Source organism: Halichondria panicea, chromosome 10, assembly GCF_963675165.1.
Source record: "Halichondria panicea chromosome 10, odHalPani1.1, whole genome shotgun sequence".
NCBI classification, from domain to species: Eukaryota; Metazoa; Porifera; class Demospongiae; order Suberitida; family Halichondriidae; genus Halichondria; species Halichondria panicea.
This window is the reverse complement of record NC_087386.1, coordinates 4692351-4713373: the sequence shown is the minus strand read 5'-3', so window position 1 is coordinate 4713373 and position 21023 is coordinate 4692351. Positions and strand designations below refer to the sequence as shown.

Genomic DNA, 21023 nt, shown 5'->3' with positions numbered 1-21023 from the left:
AATTATGGCTGTTTTTTGCTACAATTATTTATTATATTTTATCATCATTAATTTAACCACAGAATATATAATATATTTTAATAATCATTGGGAAAAGTTACAGCAGTGATTGAATTCTGAACAGATGTGAACCTGCAATAACTATGTAGGTAGTGATTAGGTATAGTGCCTTCTTCAGCTGGGGTGGGTGACAGACAGTCTTAGAACGACTTTGAATATGAAATGAGGTCACTAATTAATTATAAGCGGTCGTTAATAGTTCACTTTCTTCATCACTGGTCTCAGAGTCACTAGTGCTAGTTTTCCTTCTCTTTCGCATGATCTTTTTCAAAGAAGATATCCTATTGTAGTGAGGATTTTTGCAGTACTGTACTGTGACGAGCTCGGAATTGTGAATCTGATAAAACTTTGAGGCTTTCGTATGTGCTCTCAATTCTATTTTCGACTTTTCACCTTGCATGGATTTCTGTATTATTCCTAGTTCACTGTCGCTGTCAATCCGTAACAAAGGTGGCATAGTTTTTTGCACACGTTGAGCTTTGTTGTGGTTGGTATACGTGGGCATTGTGATTGGCCGATGCAGTGATGGAGGTGGATGAACAATATTGAAAGTTAGAGGCGAGTCATGGGGAAAGCTCTCTTGCTCCTGACAAAGAATTGTATTGCGATCTGTCAGTGTTGCAGGCTTCCTCGTTGAATCAGCTGAAGTAGTGTAATGAAGTACACTGGAAGATCTGCATTCTGTATCAGCTGATTCTCCTCCGTTTTTTGAACTGGTATTGTTGTGTGAGTAAGACTCTCTGCTGTCTTCGGCTTCAAACAAATCGCTCTCCGTAAAACATGTTCTTTCTCTCTCTAGAGGAACCTCTGATTGTGAATATTCTCTAGCGTAAGCAGGTGACTGAGGATAGGCCTGTGCTCTTGGAGATACAATTGTGACCATTCGATGTGATTCGTCAGCTTGTGGTAGTTGTTGAGGGACCATTCCTTGCATCATAGGGAAGCTATTGTGTACAGTGAATGTGGGATGGGAAGGTGTGAGGGGCATGGAGAGTGAGGTTGGTCGAAGGGGGTACTGGAACATCAAGGGAGTAAATCTTGAGTTTCCGAAAGGAAAAGGAGATTGCGAAATCGGAGGGGGAAAGTAAGTGGGTACTCCAAAGCGGCAATGGCTGGGCCATGGGGACAATATAACTGGTGGAGAGTTCATATGTGAGACTGGCGGTATTTCTGTACAAAGATAAGATAAAAGTACAATATGACGTTTCTGATCGAGGTGATATGAACACCAATAATTATAATGATGATTATACCTCGCAATAATGATCATACTTTGCACACATTTTTTGTGCATGCCAAAAAATTACGGGAATCACTATAATATAATATATGCACGATTCATGCAGGGTGTGTACCCGTGGTTACGGTGGTTAGCCACCCTTCCACTATTCAAAATTCAATTATAGCGGCAATTAACAACATATGCATTTGATAACGATCAGTCATCCACCCTAAAGCACACATGCTCCATCCATGGTGAACATATGTAGGGGTTTTCTGGTTCAGCACATTACAGCCTAGCACCCCAAGAAGCCATGACCCATCTCCAGATGTAACACTATACTGTTTGCATGCATGCAGCTCAGTTGCCAACCGTTTTGCATGAATCAGTATGAGAAGTTTAGAATCTAAGCTTTTGGGACGAAGCCAGACTTATAGTAGTATAATTATACAGAACTCACCTATAGGCCTTGGTATGTTATTGCCTGGCACAGCTGGAAACCACGAACCAGAGATGGGAGGGGGAAAGAAGGATCCAGGAGGAGGAACTTGAGGGACTGAGGTAAGAACCGTCCCAGAAGAGCTGGGGCGACTTTTGTATTCCTTCCTGAATGATGACATAATCATGATGACATATTATATGTTTATCAAACTTTGTTTTGTGTTGTATATATATAGTTCTACCGTATAGCGCGACATTTTCGAGGGGCTTAATTTCGTGGGTTAGCAATCCTCCACAAAATGTTAGCTAACGGTGCCTTAGACAATTCCGCGCTCTAATATATTATGGTATCATCATTTGCAAGGAGTTTCCCCAATGCATGTATGGTCTACGAATTGTGTTGCATATAATTAATAAATGTAAATATACGTAAGGAATCATATTTTAATGCTTTAGACTCACATTTTGTTCTCTAGTTCTATGGTTAGCCTTTTCTCCTTGTCCTTCAGAGACTCCAGCGTACGCATGTCTTCCTTCTCTTTCCTTTTAAGGTCCTGAAAGCGTGAGAGTACATGTGTGTTGCTAGGTTATAGTGTACTAGGGAGATGGATGAATTGAGATGAGATGAACTCAGAGATAGCATGAATGCATGGATGTGGTAAATATGGGAGACAACCATTGTCTACAAAACCCAAACACATCATCCATCTGTTTGCATTAAGCTGGCAATAAAATGCTATGCAACTACGTATGTTATGCTATGCAAGCGGTGCAACCTAGGCGGTCTTCGCTATATTAACCTATCCGTGTTGTGAAAGGAACAAGTAATCATTATGCACACTAATTGTTTTAGCAAAAACATTTTAATGTTTGTACTATTTAATTAATTATACTATACGTAGCATCGCATAATCAAGATTTGGTGCCTGGAGTCCGAGTTTTAAAGTCATACATGGATCCGACATGACTGAAATTTCCCTCAGCTGTGACTTAATTAACTTCAAGTTTGTTACCTATAATTATACATATACCACTAAACTCCTGATACCACCTAAAGACACATCATGCAGTCCTTATACTTTCAAATAACACTTCAGTTCAGTAAACAATCACTGAATTATTAGGAGTCATTATTATACCATTGCACATGCGCAGCATGCTACCGCAGTTCCTGCATGCACCATTTCAGGCATTATTGGAGTGTGCATGTATATAGTTATGTATCTATACTACTAAGTTGATTTAGGTTACAAGAGTATACAGAACCATATATACCAGAACAACAATTAAACTTGAACAAAACCAACACGATGAGGGAATGTCCAACTTCTCAGAACAGTATCGCTAGAAATTGATCTCACATGTAAAGGATTCTGTTATTCTTTCAATGTTCTATCCGTAGTTATACACAAAAACATCCTGTACTTTAATCAACGTAGCATCACATGCATGCAGTGACCATGCAGTGATGAACTATAATAAAGGCATATAGAGGCTGTTGTTGTTACACTTTTGAAGTATTCAGAGAATGTACAGCTATAATACATATTATAGGGAGTATAGGGTTAAGGTGGCTGATCAATCACCCATACAATCAATTGCCTGTATAGTACTACACAGTTCCTGCGTGCATACACCATTGTAGGCATTATTGGAGTGTGCATGCATGTATATATTATATGTATCTACCGCTATTAACCGAGGCGGCGTGTGGGCGGCCACGGGTGGGTGGGTTACAGTAGTCACAGTAGTCGGCTGGTGTGTGTGCATGTGTGTGTGTGTGTGCGTGATTCTGAATCTGCTCATTAAAGCAGGAGTATATAAGTATTAAAGATTTCCCTAACACACAACACCTATAATTATATATATATATGGCAGCACCACTAATGGCAACAGCTGCATGGGACACATGCAGTTGGCAAGCTGAATATAGGCAGAACAACACAACAGCCATATAGGCAGAACAACACAATAGCAGCCGCCACCTATACAGGTGGCAAACTGAATATAGGAACACAATCAATATAGATAGCGGCACACCTATACAGGTGGTATTCTGAATGAAATACAATTGAAACTTGATTATAGCTGAGGTTTTTTGTTGACCATTGGAATCAAGGTATATACGAGTTTACCCAGTGGTTAAAAGCTAATGTAGCGGCTGCTAGATTAGATTCATTATAAATCCAAGCTGTAATTGAACTAATCAATCAAAAAGCTATTAGCACAGACTGTCAACAACTGTAGGCATTGTCCTACAGAGAATATCTATTATACAGACAACCATGTAGATGATATAGTAGACGTGGGACTGCAAAATATTGAACCATTATACACATTCTTCAGCCCCATGCACTCAACACAATTAAAGTCCTCAACAGACTTACGCCATAGAGAAACGTTTATTTATGTATAATAGGCTAAGGAAATTTCCTAACCAAAAGTAATTTACTTGTGTCTAGCTAATCCACTAGGAAGCCAGACAAGAGTATATAGTTGGTGGCATTCGGAAAATACAATTATAAGTAGCTAAGCTATAGTACCAGTCAATGCATAATTACATCAATTAGACACCAATATAAAGCATTCTATGTATAGATAGCAACCATACAGTAGATCAATTTGATGGCATTGGTTTCTTGTTTGTTTAAGGCTCGTACATGTATATATATAAGATGAAATTTACCTATACCACCTGATTTTATTTATAGAACAGTTACAGAGAATCCTTATACATTGTCTGGATAATTAGCTTAGGGAAGGGTATATCAGCAGCTCAACCACATTACCTTCCTTGTTTGAGAACATGATGAACACAGACAGATACAAGTTTCTGGTTTTAGGTTTGTAACTGGCAAGGATGGAAACCCTGTGAATTAAATGATTTTTATTGACCAAGGTGTACTAATTAAGTGGGGGGGAATTGTGGCGGCTGTTTTCTGGTAAAGAATTAGCAAATAATGGCAAGCATGCACTATATTATACTTACAGAATTAGTTCCTGGACCTCAAAACTAGGCCCAGAAAGCATGGCTGCGTGATACTCTATGTGGTATTTAACTCGGCACTCCATGGGAAGCTACTTTATCATTATGGCTAGCTTAACCATTACCACAGTCGGGTGATAAGTACAGTCATGCAGACTGAGGTTAACACTGAACTACACGGCAAGAGTAGAAGTGAGGACCAGTGTGTTGGTTGAAACTTTGAACTGGGTAACATGTAGCACTCACATACAAACCGTATGAGGCCTATATACAGGGTGAAATTATGAGGAAAAGAAAGGAATGTGCATGCATAGACCTATTATTGTAGGAGGGCAATGTCAGCAACAGAGCAAAGTAAAAAAACAAAACAGATAAGGAACACTCAATTAGAGATGCCTGAATGCTAAAATATAATTTTTAGAGATTTGGGGAGGGCAGCATATTCAATAGTGGAAAACATGAAATTACCATTAGCATAACCAAAATACTCCTATAAGAATGATTATACCATTATAATTCTAAAAATTAATAAGGGAAACATCAGCCAGTTATTTTTAACGACTACACCCTCTTCATTTTCAGGTACAGAGCCACACGAAAAGGTTACGGCAGAAGCATATTTGTTTTACCAATTGTCACACTTTCTATATACAATCCTCTATCTAAGTCTGTGCATGCCCTACTTGAAAACGGCATTCTATTTTATATACAGGACCTCGATCTGCATGCATGCTCTACACTGTTACTCACTTTCAGTTCTTTAATAGCTGCTTCCAGTACCAATTTGACGGCAGGTCGCTTGGTGGGTCTAGTTAACTGATTTCGAAGACTAAGTACAGCAACACGTAGCTCCTTCCTCCTGTATATAATCAGTGCAAAACTTTTTAGTGATAATAGTTAGTACCCCCTCCCCTATAATTATGTATAATATTATTATACATGTATTTGGTAAATTTGTGGTTTAATGATAATCATGTTATACATAGTAATATCCCATTGTCTAATTGTCTGAGCACCTGGAGAGTAGAACATGCATGCATGCAATAAAAAGGCATAGGAGTGTGATACACCAATTAATAAAACCATATAGATTAAGGAAGGAGAGGGATAGGAAACGTAGAAATGGCAGGTACAAGTATATCTACTAGTGCCTCCTGTGAAGTCATTCGAGGAGCTATAACATCCTTCATAGAGGATGTAAATCTGATTCCTTCTGATATTAACACTAGGGCCAAAGAATTTGCAGCACACTTATTGTTATGGACATACAATAGCTACTTCAAATCACTCTTTACCGTTAAGCAATGGGTAATCACTACTGGTTGGCGGCTGGTGGTAGTAGCGGAGCTAATTTTACACAACTTCATACAAAGAGAAGTGACAGAGTCCTCAGTCGCATTGGACCATCCCTGGGGAAATTTCAGGGTTTACGCAACTGGGGATTTCGTAGGAGATCACTCAGATGTACATTTGGTTCAATTTGGGGTGTGCTTGAAATAGTTTCAGAGTCTAAACTTGTGTCGGTATTCTCATGTGAGTCAATATGAGGTGTGCTTGACTCGGAGTCTAGGCTTGTGTCGGTATTCTCGTGTGAGTTATTTAATTTTTTGAGGTTCTTTCCAGTCTCTTCTTGCGGGCCCGGTCCTTTCGACGAGTCAGAGGCATTTTCAAGCCTATACAAGGTATGTCAGTATTTCTCTAAAAACTTTACTGGCAAAGTTGAGACCAGCTAATAAAACATTGAAGTATAGCATTTATTTACTTTACGTTAAATGGCATGTTTCTGCCAGCCAATCGAATTAATCCCAAAAGTAAGTATCACCAGTCCATGTCTCATAAGCATCAGAAGATATTCAATACTCATAAAAACTTTTGCATGCATTTACCCGAACAGTATGGCTGTTAAAAGGGTCAAATTACATGAAATCAAGACAAAAACAGCTATAAAAAGCGCCTTACCTTGAAATTTTCTCCAAAAAATGCACAAGGCACTGGCAAAGGCAGCATATGAACAAAACCTCCCTGAATGGTCGTCTCTTCTAGCAGAGTTTTTCGTGTAGCTGAGTTAAACGCTTTTTCTCTAACTAATTAAAAAGCGAAACGCGGATTGAGATCAAAGGACTTCTAACCACAAGCATCAAGTCTATGTACGTTTGGCACGTGATCAGCTGCCGTTTCCTATCCCACTCCTTCCTTAATCTATGTAAAACATGTGTTTTTCAGGGAAAACATGAAAGAGTCCATGTGTATTCACTCCAAATACCAGACAGTGTGTCTGTTGTATCCAAGGAAACTTCATGGTAGTCCAGCAATAAGAAAATTATCACAACAGATGCTTAGAAACTGAAATAACCTCAGCCCCTTGACTGGGGTACATGTAAGTGGTGCCACCATGCATGCGCATGCAAAACTATAGTATGTAAACCAATCATGTATGGGTAACCATACATGTCCCGTATATATTAGATGCAATACTAGATATTCTGTTACAAAAAAACTAGTTATACCCATGCACTTGTAATCCCAGTTGGAAACATCAGCACTTATTACATACACGCATACGTATCACGTCGACAACATTTGGGGGATCACAGCAATTAAGTCAACACACTCTTTCTAGATTAATAAACGGATATCTGTTTCCACCACTCACCTGCACCTCTCGTTCTCATTGTGTATCTGACTGGCACACTCTTGCTTTTGAATCATCTCCTCAATACTGACCTTTCCCTTCCCATGACCTCTTTTTCTCCCCCTTTCTGCCGACTTGGAGTCGAGATTGGCTCGCATTTTCCCTCCCTTTTTGTGTGAGATCAAATGAAAATCAGAAGATAAGGGAAGGCCAGACTCTTCACTTTCTCTGTCCGTTTCCATGTCTGAATCTGTGTGCGTGTGCGTGTGCGTGTGCGTGTGCGTGTGCGTGTGCGTGTGCGTGTGCGTGAACGTGCGTGTATGCACGCATGCAAGAGACAATGGAGGTGATTTGCATTAACTATACATAATTATACGCTATTAACTTTAGAAACCCTCTATTGACATGTATGCTTATCTTCTCTTAAGTACTTAAGTAATAACAGGACCCATCTGAGACTGAGATGTACTATAAATATTATTGATTATTGCAAAGGAAAGGGTATCCATGCAGCCATGTTGGACACTTCGTTCCCTACCACAAAATACTACTATACCTAATCCCAAGCTCTATTAACACTTTGTGATCAAGATTTACCACATCATGTGGCACATGGTATACAACACATCTATATTGCTTGCTGCAATAATAATTATGATCAGCATAATTATAATTATATGTATACCTGAGATTTCCTCATGATGAAAAGTGGCCAGCATACCATCCTTATCAATTTCTGCTTCTCTTTCTTGGCTGCTGCAACCATTTTTCCTCTTCACTGCTCTACTGGTGCCTGCAGTTAGATTATTGCCTGAAACTGCATCAGGATTAGGACTCTCCAGGTCTTGAGCTGCCTGTAGTATTAGACACACCCTGTCATCAGCAGGAGAATCCTCAGCAGTCATGTCTATGCTCAAATAGTCTACAGCTCCTTTAAAACTACTGCTGAAGGATCTATACAAAGCTAAAATAATCTAGCATAATTGTATAATCACTTAGAATATAATTGTAGATCTAGCAATATACGACAAATGAACTTACATATTTCAGAGCAGTAAAGGCTGTGTACAATTTTACCACAGGCTTATAGAAACATGTGCATGCAGGCACATGACTCAGAAGCTATTTCCTGGAAATAATTATAGTCTATAAATATAGTCAGGCTGTGAATCTCATTTCAATTAAAAGTTCCAGGATCATCACAGCTCTTGATCAAAACAAACCACATGCAAATGCATAGCCATGGTATACAGGGAGGGGAAATAATTATCACTGCTTGACTAATGGTGTACATAATAGCTATAATTATATATATTATATAGCTATAATTCAGTATTATATCTAGGTTAACTTTGCTATATATACAATAAGCAACTTAAATCATCACAGTGCATGTATAGATGTTTCTATAGGGATTACACCAATAGTAATACCCATGCATGTACAGTCATCAGTAGTAAGCAAGAACTTGAAAAATCAACAAGGTATATACTTAATAAATTATTATTCCCTGCATGCATGAATCCGGCCGGGCAATCCCATGCATGCTTTTGTAAACACAACGAATAGTTGGAGGCCCCCCATTTTGTTTAAAAACAAATGATCACATTATGTTAATATTTAGCTTAATATAATTTTTGACAAGCAAAAACCTACATTTTCCTAGTGCAAATAACAATCATAATACGTGACCGTATTTTCCTTGGTGAAAACTGTTCGTGGCAGTATAATACTATATTTTACGTACTTTAGTTCATAAGATATAAATATATAAATCAAGGTGATACATAATTATAAACCATGCATGCATGCATGGATGTTTGATAGGGATGATCATGTGAGTTGGGGTTATAATTATTATCTGGCTAATCTCTGCATGTGGATGTTGTCTCATGCAAATGGATGTTCGAGTAGTTATCTGTCTAACGGTGAACAGACTATAGCGCCCTCTCACTCTCTCCCCTGTCACATCCGTTGTTCCCATAATTACATTATAGGCTAGCCCCTAGCCTCGACTCCAGCCCCTTGAATAGCCTTTCTCATGCAGCGGCTTGGAATCGAGGCTAGCTAGCCCCATGCAGGAACAGTCGACCGATTGTTCAGTTAAAGAAATGTAATAGCATGCGCAAGATAGTATCTATTATATAAGGTGATCACAAACTCCGGAATCGCGCTGGTTTATTTTTAGAGACTTCAATGTTTTCAAAATGACAGCAGGGAAACATAATGATTTCGTAAGTAAAGGCTACGTAACAATTTATGGTTTGATACTACATGTACACATCACATCAGTTTCTCTATCACTAAATGGTTGATTGTTGAGGGTTACTGAACAATAGACAGATATACATCTTCTTGTTCTCCACACACAACATCTCTGCTGCCATTATCCACATCAGATAGCAACTCCCCGTTTGGTGTTGGATTCTCTTTACCCCTGTCGCCATCCATTCTACTCAGGGCTTGCACTTCATCACCTTGAATTTGGTCTTTGCCGAGCGTTTGCATATCCTTTTCTTCGCTCACAGTGACCCCAATATTCTGCTCAGAAATAGGAAGTGTATTCTCAGTACCAAAGCCACTACCAGTGTTGAGTTGGTGGGAGAATGGAACATCATGTTCAATTTCTGTTTCAGAATCAGAGGAAGTAGATGGAATGAGATCTTTTTGTTTTGATTTTAGTACTGGTGCTGGATACAAAGACAGTCTCTCTGCTTCCTTTTCTCTTCGTTTGGCTGCAAAAGTAATCAAATGCACTGCACTATAATTATAATAATGCACTGTCTACATAATTAGTACAATGATTGCTGTGAAACTCGTGGGGAAGACCAGCAGTGCATGGGTATAAGACAAGAGTTAAAGAAACAAGGAAAGTGCAGCGGTGACAAAAGCATGAAACATGACTTAACTTGGATGTCCCCATTATGTTTGGATAAGCAAAACAAACGCATACTTTAATAATTTGCTATACGTATCTGTGATCACATAATGATGTTGACCAGACTATTATACATGATTGTGGTAACATGCATGCATCCAGTTTTCACTGTTACAGTAATGTATATATATCCTTCTAATAAACAGACTGCTTACCAATAACAATTCCAGGCAGCACATCTCGTCGTGGTGCAGATGCCACCGTCAGTATGTATCCGTCCTCATAATCAGACTCTTGAGGTGGTACAGCAGGGAGTGGCCTCGTATCAATTGACGAATACATATCCTCCGTGTCAGTATCAGGGAGGAAGATGGTTGATGAGGGACCGGGGAATGGGGTAAGGGGATTGAAGTATGGGGATAGTGGATCAGGGGGAAACTTTATGGTTTTGATTGGCCTTGTGGCATATCGAGGGTCTGCGGAATATGGGTCCCTAGGCCAGGTATTAAGAGAAGGGAATACACGTAATTATGATGCTGTGCATATTATTTCAGCACCTATATATCAGTGCATTGGTCATGTATAATTGGTTAGCTGCATGTATTTTTGATGTTTCTATATATAGAAATCCTATAAGTCACTTTCAATGCTATTGCACATGCAAGAGTTCTCATTTCTCACATTAAAGACTTACTGAGCTCGCATAGTGTGGCTTAGTCTGAAAGTAGCCTCCACTTGAGCCTCTGTAACGTCTTGGAACTTTCTCTCCCTGAAAACATAACAGCTTGTATATCATTATATACATAGCTACGTACTATGTTCCACTAGTTCATGTACTGTGTATATTGTACAGCGGCCTAGGTATAAGACAATAGAGGAGTATCTAGAGAAGTATCTAGAGTACTGTAGAGGTGCATGAGGCTCCATGGAGGCTGTCAGCATGCAGTGCATCAAAATATGCTCAATCAATTTACCAACCTCCCCTGTTAGCCCCCCCCTCGAGTATACATACCACGTTTTGGACCTCCAGATGAACATGAGAACGAGGAACATTACGAGCAGTACTATGAGAACCACTGGGACTCCAACAGATGAACCAATAATAATCCCTAGAGAGGAGTCTGAATTTGGATCTGGGGTGGTTGGTCTTTCTGGCATGTTGTCGTCTCTATCCTCATCATTGTCGTTGTCAGTATTATCATCAGTGTCTTCTCCTCCATTATCATTGTCATTAGTGAACACTGCAATGGACGAGGCTGTTTCTAATATAGTACAGATAGTTCCATGCATGGCAGTATCGAGCTCGGATATCCACCAATATACTTATATTGAGAATTAATTACGAGAATACACATTCCCTACACAATACACAGATGAATCAATCTCGGTCAACTCTATAAGGCAGCTATTTATATACAATGTACATACACACACAGTAGATGACCAGTATATAACTTATATACCACAATATGTCCTTAGCAGCACACTCATGCATGCCGCACAACTTACAGGAACATATATCTGCGAGTGTGGATTCTGAGTCCACACATTCTGCTTGTGTTTGCTGAAATGACTCAAAAAAGGGCTCACAAAGAGGAATGAAGGGCAACTCAGATGGTGTAATGCTTTCACACTCAATAGGGTTGTCTGATATGTCCCTAAATGAGTAATTTTATGAGGCATGAAGTAAAATAGTTACTCTAGCCTCGACTCCAGCCCCTTGAATAGTGGGCCTTTCTCAGCGGCCTGGAATCGAGGCTATAGTTACTCATGCATGAAGGCTGTACATGCAGCTAATACAACTACAACTGGAGCCTATAGGGCGCATCTCCTAAGGGCAAGAGTTGTACAAGTCAAGGAAGCAGTGCATGGATCTTGATGTTTCACGGTCAGGTGTCCGTGTATAATTCGTTTTTTTAGCAAGCACAGATTTATATGGACCTGATTGTTCTATCAGTGTTTTATACCGGTATATATAGTTAGCCAGTTTATTCTCATTTTGTTCTATCTCTATAATTATAGCCACCATGTTTAACTGTTATTTGTAATCACATCCTGTATAATATGTATATGTATATACTATCAATATCACACTGTATACAGATATTAAATATGATACAGATGCACACTAAGTTAAAGGTATCATGATCGAGTCAACTGCATACATATTATAACTCACAGTATCAGATTGGGAAAGTTATTTGTACCATTGAAAAATGTTGTGTTGAAGCGGAACTCACGTATTCTGTTCTCTCTAAGGTTTCTGTATGGAGACTACAATTATATATGTGGTCTTTTCACAAAATGATTACAATATACCCCACCACCGAAATGCTTTTAACGGGAAAATACTAAACATTATTTATTTCTAGCAGTATATAAATGCATGCATGTACGTATGCTCACAATAATTCCAAAGTTTGTTGAACTCTTGTATATGGTGAAAAACTGAATTTATTCAGTTGGTTTGATGCCAAGTCACTGCAAAAAAACAGGTCATAATGTACTGTATTAATTAACTACAACGTACGTACATAGTTACTAGCAAACCAGCAAAAGCGTCCTTCTCAATATTGCTGATTCTGTTGTTACTGAGAATACTGTATAGGATAACATAAAATATAGATAGAGCATTCCATTGTAGTGTACTTACATTTCTCGGAGCATTGGTGTTTGGTCTGAACCAAGTGATCTTTCACGGATTCTCTCAATTCGATTATCACCCAGATCACTAATGGCAATCAAGAAAAGACAGTGATGGCTACTTAGTTAAATACAAAAGTGTACAGTGGAATCTTGAAAAAGACTGTTTAAATTAGCTGATATGCATGTACATATACATGTACATATACATGTATACATACAGTGTCCCATTTTTAGAATTATTCATGTTCCGATTTTACTCCTCCTTACATGGTGATCAAGTGAGGATATTTTCCAGTGAATATTGGTACTTCATTTAATCCCATCCTCTCGAACGAACTGAATGGAAGAAAAGTGCAATAATTAGCACTTAGCGCCAATTTGCAGCCACAAACAAAATATCCACATTGATGACGCTGCATGAGTACCGCAATTTAAGCTTGTATATTGTCATTTCTGCATGTTCAAGCTAGCTATATATAAACTAGTGTTCAAGCTGGCGCTGTGCTAATGCCTCTCGCCATGTTTTTGCTTTCGCTCAAAAGTATTAGAGTGTTATCTATAATGAATTTTATACTAAAGTTAGCTTATCTATATAAAGTCACTGAGAAGAAAAGACTTATTTACATGCATCTATTGTAAGTTATTATTTTTTGTATTATGTGGCTTACCAGGACATCAAGAAAGAAGAAAATTGATTCTTCCAGGATCTGTAGTTCAGTGTATATAATATCTAAGAAGAAAAGACCTGTGTACATGCATATTGTTATCTATATTGTTATATGGTAGTGTTTTGTGGCTTACCAGGCCCTCAAGACAAAGATGATTCTGCCAGGAGGATCTGGATCTGGATCTTGGATATTATTTTCTCACACATGGGGAATGAGCGCGCATGCGCATTACATCCACAGGAATAATTAAAGGGTGTGTCCAAAGAGATCAATTTTACAAATGGCTACTGTACTGCTAGCTAGCTGTTTTAACAGATATTTTCTGAGTATTGTAGCTAACAAAAAGCTAGCGCTTTAGTGCAAGGCTAACTCATATGTTGAATAGAAAGTTTGTGCGGACAGATGATGCTATGAAAGATTCTGAAGAGACTGCAACAGCCTTCAATGTGAGTCAAACTAGCCATAACTCGAGAAAGAAGCTTTAGTTTGCTAATCCACGAATCAAAATCCAAGAGAACGTGGCTAGAAGCCTATAGAAGCTGTTAGTTTTCGTCGCATTGTAACCGTTGAGCAGTTATAGCTGGAATACACACACACACACACAGACAGACACACACACAGTCAGCTTTACCGTATCCCTCGTGCGGCTACGCCTCGAGGCATAACAACCAACACTTTTATAGCAGCTAGCTAAGCATTTTATTTTTGCTGAGAATGCAATAAGGCCAAGGAGGGGGTTTACAAGACCAGACCTAATCCAGTGGTCAAGTTAAAACCAGCACTGCACTGCAGCTCCAGCTCCACCCGTATACCCCTCATGAACAATGCCTAGACAGTCACTGCATGGGTAACTGGTAAGTAACTAGTGCATGGCAGCCACTAGGATGCCCTGGGAACAAGTTTAGCTAGCTAAATGGTGCCAAGTCCAAATCAATTGAGTGGGCTAGCAATTAATGAGTATACACTGGGACTATATATTGTGAAAAACCGTTGCATCCAGACAAATCATACAGAAGTTTGCACATAAATTTTACATACAAGAAGAATGACTTTGCCCAGTATACTACGTCCTGACATGCAAGTCCATGCAGCACCTTTTTATGATCAAATATTAATCACATCACATCACATGGGCCCAAAAAGGGGGCGTGGCCACCCAACAAAATTCATGCTACGCGCTCGCAATTACACCCTCCTTTTAGATCCAGCCATTTTTATGTACACAGGCACTACATAAGTCAACACATGCACTCCGTCACTGAGATTTATAGCTGTACACATTCGAAATCTAGTACACAGTTATTACTAGTATCGAGCCAAATCATGATCAGCGTAGAAATTGACCCTTTGCGATCTAAGGATCATGCCTCTTTACTATAGTGTTTTACAATTTTATTGTTGCGAATTGATCAACCCTCGCAAAGTTCACATACGTTTGATGCTCCCAAAACATTCTAGGTATATGCAAGAGTTTATAAGGTGTGAAGTATTAACACAATACACAGTACTAATCAACCCCATTAACAGTATGAATATTGGAATACTGAGTGAGGTGTTATACTTACAGTTCTTGAATTCTGTCTTCTCCAGAACAGAGTACAAAAGAGGTATTCAGACAGCTGCATGTGTTGGGACAGGTAGCTCCTGGAGGTGGAGGTGGAGGAGGTGGAGGAGGTGCTGTGAATAGGAAGGAGGAATCAACTCACTTTCTCTCCTTGACCTTATATAATAATTATGACCATAATCATACCTCCATTTTGACTAGAGACCTCACTGATACCAGACAAGCAAAGGATGAACAAGTAGAACATCAATTCTCTTTTTTCAGTCACCTTGAAACCCATTTTAATTTGTGCAGAGCCCAGGTACTTTTCACACTAGAAAGGGAGATAAAAGGGTGGAGCTGGTCCCTATGCTGACTGCCAAGCGCATGCGTACAAGACATGATCATGTGCGGCCTATTTTCGAAAAGTGCGGTAGTAACGATTCGTATCGCACCCTCTAGCCACCCCTGACCTAGACAAAAGACCAATAATTATCATAGACAGATGAACAAAACACAAACTTGAAAAGCATGGTGATGATTGAAAGATTAAAAACTAGCTATGAAGTTCATTCGACATCTTCGATGCCTTCACTTTCAGTGATGAGTGCTCTCTCCAGGATGACTCTCCCTTCCTGAAAGAGATAACTTGGTAACGCACCTATCAATTTGTTTTCCCACTACTCCCCCTACCCCCCAGGAGGGGTAGGGCTAACATGGGGTGGGTCAAACTCCCTATGGTTGGGGAGATTCTGTCTTCCAATTCCCCCTGGTCAACATGGGTTGCACATGTATGCAAGGCAAAATCAAATCCCCCAAGTACGGGGCCAAAAATGTCAGAGTCAAGGGGGGGGGGGGGGAAGGGATCGAGTAGTGGGGAAACACATTGATAGGATGCATCACTAACAAATTACTACTGGAAATGCGTAGTAAAAATGACACCCACCTTATATTTCTGTGAGTCTTCCGTTGCAAACTCCTGAGTACATTGCACAACAATACAATAATTACATCATGATTCTTACAACTGATACATGTTACTCAAACTCGACCCATGACAAAACCGCACCTACATTACATTATGTACTGTAGGATTTTCACTTACGTAGATCCACCCAAGTCTTGTAGTACAGTTTTTACACGATACATCTCTGACAATATGTCTACCAGTCAGCTGCAAAGAAAGAAAACAACACTTACCAGGGCTGCATCCAGGATTTGTATCAGGGGGGGGGGGGAGAATTGGGCAATTTAAAAATGTAGGAGGGGCGAAGACATCAGAATTATAGCAGTACAAATGAATCTGCCATATCCTAAGGGAGGAAAACTGTCCCAGGGGAGGCGAATTACCCCCCTCAATGCAGCCCTGCTTACAATAGTTGTAATTTTCATATACTAACCATTATCCTGTTTTCTACTTCACTGAAGAGAAGGTTAACTCTGTAAGAAATGAATTTCATGGTCGTCACTGCACTACAGAGGGTTTACACGTACACACAAGTCTAGACTATTTCTTACACTCTGTTGAATAGAAATGCCCGTCCTGTGGCTCCAGTGAATCTCTGTAACAATCAAGAACACGTAATGGTATGTGCTGACTCACTAAACGTCTGATATGTACGGTGGCCCTGAGCGTTACTCTAAGTTGACAGTTCACACTTGATAGTTCACGTTCGCAGTTGGTAGTTTGCAGTTGATAGTTGATAGTTCGCGTTCGCAGTTGGTAGTTCATACTTGGTAGTTCGTACTTGGCAGTTCATACTTGGTAATTCGTACTTTGTAGTTCATGACCTTTGAACTTTAACGTTGCACTTCACTCCGAGTTAATTCTTATTAAAGATTCTTAACTGCCTCCATGATCCACTGCACCTAGCTATTAAATGACTACCGCTACCCGTACCCCTGTTCATGTTACTGACAGTGAGTAAACTCATCACGACCATAAAAACAAAAAACAAGTAAACTCACTGTCAGTAACATGAACAGGTTACTCACTGTCAGTAACATGAACAGGGGTACGCGTCATTTAATAGCTAGGTGCAGTGGATCATGGAGGCAGTTAAGAATCTTTAACTCAGAGTGAAGTGCAACGTTAAAGTTCAAAGGTCATGAACTACCAAGTACGAACTACCAAGTATGAACTGCCAAGTACGAACTACCAAGTATGAACTACCAACTGCGAACGCGAACTATCAACTATCAACTGCGAACTACCAACTGCGAACGTGAACTATCAACTATCAACTGCGAACTACCAACTGCGAACGTGAACTATCAACTATCAACTGCGAACTACCAACTGCGAACGTGAACTATCAAGTGTGAACTGTCAACTTAGAGTAACGCTCAGGGCCACCGTAGATATGACTGACACTCACCGTTGAGACTAGTTCAGAGCGGTTGGTTAGGGCTGTGTCACAGTTGGTGCATGAATATACTCTGGTTCCGCCAGGGTGATCAATAAATATCCTCCCCATACCAAAACTCACTGTACAAAGAGAAAGAGACTCCACAAACTTACGGTCAAACTGAAGATTCAGATTCTCAGAGCTTTACAGAGATTGTTATGGTCTGTGAAACACGGTTAATTAGAAAGAACGACCTTTGCCTTTGGCCTTGACCTCTGTACCCACGTGGTCTCCAAAATGGCTAGTCAAGTACAAGCGAATAAGTTTCGAGTCCTGCTGCCCAAGACAAAGTTCTCATTGCGAACAAATCCCATCACTCAAGAGCCTGCCATCCAAAGACTTGCAAAATTTGATCATCTTTACAAATGGCAGCAAGAAAGGCATGAAAACTCTAATAGAACATTCACTCTGCATGATGGACCACCCTATGCAAATGGTGATCCCCACATGGGTCATGTACTGAACAAGGTGCTCAAGGACTTCATTAACCGATACAAACTAATGCGAGGTTACAGAGTCAACTATCGTCCAGGTTGGGATTGCCACGGTCTGCCCATAGAACTGAAAGCTTGTAAAGATCTGGACGTGAAGGAGCTCTCTCCTCTTAAGATACGCACAAAAGCTGCTCAGTTCGCCAAAAAGACGATTAACATTCAGAGAGAAGCGTTCAAGCGCTGGGGTTGTCTTGGAGATTGGGAAAACCCCTACATTACAATGGATCCCGAGTACGAAGCTGACCAAATCAAGGTACAGTTTCATATCCACGTTTTGTACTCTAATTGAAAGAGTATACACTCTAACAGTATGTGTATGGGTCTTGGTGTATTTTTATTGTGTGAGAATTTGATTCTAGTTCACATGTAAGATCTATGTTAATTTTCTTTCCAGGTATTTCATGAGATGTACAAGCGAGGATGTATCTATCGTGGGTTCAAGCCTGTCTACTGGTCTCCCTCAACTGGAACAGCCCTCGCCGAGGCCGAATTAGAATACAAAGAACACACTAGCCAAGCCGTTTATGTCCTCTTTCCTCTGACCAACTTTAATAGTGTAGTGGATGGTATTGCTCCTGACGATTCCGCTGTGTATGCAGCTGTGTGGACCACCACCCCTTGGACTCTATTGGCAAATAAAGCAATCTGTTATCACCCAGAACACACCTACACTCTTGTGCATACACTAGATCAGAGAAGTATCCTACTGGGAAAAACATCACTGGCTCGATTAAGTTCCAGTTTGGAAGGAGCTGAAATTGTTGCCAATGTCTCGGGGAAAGATTTACAAGGACTTGAGTACACCAACCCTTTGGAGTCGAGTGGAAAAACACATCCATTTCTTCCTGGGGCTCATGTGACCGAAACGGAGGGAACTGGATTTGTACACACTGCACCAGCACATGGATTTGAAGACTATCAGATAGGAGTGCAAAATGGTCTTAACCTGGATTGCTACGTGGACCACCATGGCAATTATACCTCTGAACTTGGTGTTGACTTTGAAGGTCTTTTTGTGTTGGAAGATGGCAACAAAGTGATTTTGGAGAAGCTTGCAGACAAAGACGTCCTCTTACACAAGCACAGCTACAGTCATCGATATCCTTACGATTGGCGTTCGAAAAAGCCTATTATTATTCGATCAACTGAGCAGTGGTTTGCAAGTGTGAAACAGCTCAAAGAAGACGCTGTATCTGCTGTAGATGGAGTCAAAATGCATCCTGAGTCATCGAAGAATCGCCTCCTACCAATGCTAGAATCAAGAGATGACTGGTGTATATCCCGACAACGTGTATGGGGAGTGCCCCTGCCAATTTTCTACCACAAACACACTGGAGAGACATTGCTAAACAACGAAACTATCCTACACATTGAGAAACTGTTTCGAGCAAAAGGTTCCGATTGCTGGTGGCGACTGCCAATATCTGACTTGCTCCCATCTTCGTTTAGCTCTCAAGCTGAAGATTTTGTCAAGGGGTCTGATACCATGGATGTTTGGTTTGACAGTGGATCGTCCTGGGCCGCAGTACTCAAAGACACAGATTGTGTGGCAGATATGTACTTAGAGGGGTCTGATCAGCACAGAGGGTGGTTCCAGTCCTCCTTGCTCACCAGCGTTGCAGCTCAATGCAAAGCCCCTTATCGATCGGTTGTTACGCACGGATTTGTGCTCGATGGAAAAGGAAATAAAATGTCAAAATCGCTCGGAAATGTGGTTAGCCCTGAGGACATTCTGCACAAAAAGCAATTTGGAGCAGATGTGATTCGATTGTGGGTGGCTTCGACCAACTATTCTAATATCTCTGGTGTGAACATCAGTGATGAAATACTGCAACAAACGAGCGACTCCCTTCAAAGGATACGAAACAGCGTTCGATTTATGCTTGGAAATTTGTCTGAATTTGACCCTAAATGTGACCTTGTACCATATGATCAACTGGCAAGGCTGAATCAATATATTCTCCATCTTTTATCCAATCATTGCAGCCTTGCGACGGAATCGTTTGAATCTCTCAATTTTTCCCGTATTTATCACACTCTTGGAAATTTTATCACGACTGACTTATCGGCTTTCTACTATGACATCATCAAAGACACAATATACTGTGATGCTCGTGATATGATTAAGAGACGCTCTGTGTTGACCACCCTCCACCATCTAGTGACTGGTCTGGTGACATCTATTGCTCCTATAGTACCCCATCTGGCCGAGGAGGTGGCACAACATTACCCATTTGAGCAAGGTGAGTCTGTGCATAATACCCATTTCTAGATGGCAATTCCGTATATCAAGTTTCGTTTGTGAGGTTAATACAAGCTGATTATGCTTTTAAAAACCTACTGTATTGTTAAAACCAGTTGGCTCTTACGTGTACTTTAGGCTCCTGTAGTGCTAAGTGTTTAGCACTTGTAGCTATGCAGTGCATGTTTGCCCTCTCCATGCACGTGCTCTTCATATTTTCGTGCCTTCTTAACCCCCCCCCCAGGGAGTGTGTTCAAATGTGTGTGGCCGGAACCCCCCGCAGAGTGGAATCAACCCCGCCTAGCTGCTGAGTTCGAGGTCATCCGATCAGTTCGAGCCATTTGCAACAAAGCACTAGGCATTGCTAGAAGCGAGAAAGCCATTCGAAGTTCATTGGAAGCGAGTGTGCATATTACCACCGACTCGCCCTCTCTCTTCTCACTGCTATCAGAACATGAGGCCGAAGAGGTGTCTTCAAACAAGAGTGTGGAATTCACTCTTAGAGACCTTCTCATTGTCTCCGGAATGACTCTATCAACCAATCAGATTACAGACGCTACTCAAAGTTATTCGCTTACTGAAACTGTGGACTTCAACGGAGAAGAGTGCGAAGTTCAAGCGACAGCCGTATGTACCGACTCAACAAACTTCAAGTGTCCTAGATGCTGGAAGTACACTAGTAGAACTGAGAACTGTTTGTGTGAGAGGTGTGTCAGTGTAGTAAGAGATTTGTAGAATTTTGTTACACCATGTGACTCTTAAGGGGTTTTCCCTATTCAGCCCTTGACCGCAGCCCTTGTTAC

At 40.4% G+C, this 21023-nt stretch overlaps 4 protein-coding genes across 5 annotated transcripts; 1 reads left to right on the top strand and 3 right to left on the bottom strand.

Moving 5' to 3' along the window:
* Window positions 1-57: 57 nt before the first annotated feature.
* LOC135343067 (uncharacterized) lies at window positions 58-8418 on the bottom strand. The gene is made up of 6 exons (XM_064540021.1): window positions 8027-8418; window positions 7363-7591; window positions 5460-5568; window positions 2186-2277; window positions 1743-1888; window positions 58-1230 (listed from the first exon to the last, which is right to left on the bottom strand). Exons 1-6 carry the CDS (start codon window positions 8244-8246, stop codon window positions 236-238), a joined length of 1791 nt encoding a protein of 596 aa, XP_064396091.1. The 5' UTR covers window positions 8247-8418; the 3' UTR covers window positions 58-235.
* A 1121-nt stretch (window positions 8419-9539) lies between these two features.
* LOC135343057 (uncharacterized) lies at window positions 9540-15422 on the bottom strand. 2 transcript variants are annotated; one of them, XM_064540002.1, is made up of 12 exons: window positions 15284-15422; window positions 15099-15210; window positions 13133-13201; window positions 12873-12950; window positions 12754-12819; window positions 12626-12700; window positions 12399-12482; window positions 11729-11877; window positions 11232-11460; window positions 10914-10988; window positions 10435-10712; window positions 9540-10076 (listed from the first exon to the last, which is right to left on the bottom strand). In XM_064540002.1, the coding sequence occupies exons 1-12, from the start codon at window positions 15375-15377 to the stop codon at window positions 9667-9669; spliced, it is 1719 nt and encodes a 572-aa protein (XP_064396072.1). In that variant the 5' UTR covers window positions 15378-15422; the 3' UTR covers window positions 9540-9666. The 2 variants fall into 2 exon arrangements, with proteins under 2 accessions (XP_064396072.1, XP_064396073.1); XM_064540003.1 differs by lacking the exons at window positions 15099-15210; window positions 15284-15422 and adding an exon at window positions 13291-13347.
* A 132-nt stretch (window positions 15423-15554) lies between these two features.
* Window positions 15555-17592, bottom strand: LOC135343060 (protein yippee-like 5). The gene is made up of 6 exons (XM_064540009.1): window positions 17455-17592; window positions 16595-16638; window positions 16477-16516; window positions 16182-16250; window positions 16023-16055; window positions 15555-15711 (listed from the first exon to the last, which is right to left on the bottom strand). Exons 1-6 carry the CDS (start codon window positions 17551-17553, stop codon window positions 15646-15648), a joined length of 351 nt encoding a protein of 116 aa, XP_064396079.1. The 5' UTR covers window positions 17554-17592; the 3' UTR covers window positions 15555-15645.
* A 129-nt stretch (window positions 17593-17721) lies between these two features.
* Window positions 17722-20972, top strand: LOC135343056 (isoleucine--tRNA ligase-like). Its single transcript, XM_064540001.1, has 3 exons — window positions 17722-18231; window positions 18373-20221; window positions 20465-20972. The coding sequence occupies exons 1-3, from the start codon at window positions 17722-17724 to the stop codon at window positions 20953-20955; spliced, it is 2850 nt and encodes a 949-aa protein (XP_064396071.1). The 3' UTR covers window positions 20956-20972.
* The last annotated feature ends 51 nt before the right edge of the window (window positions 20973-21023 follow it).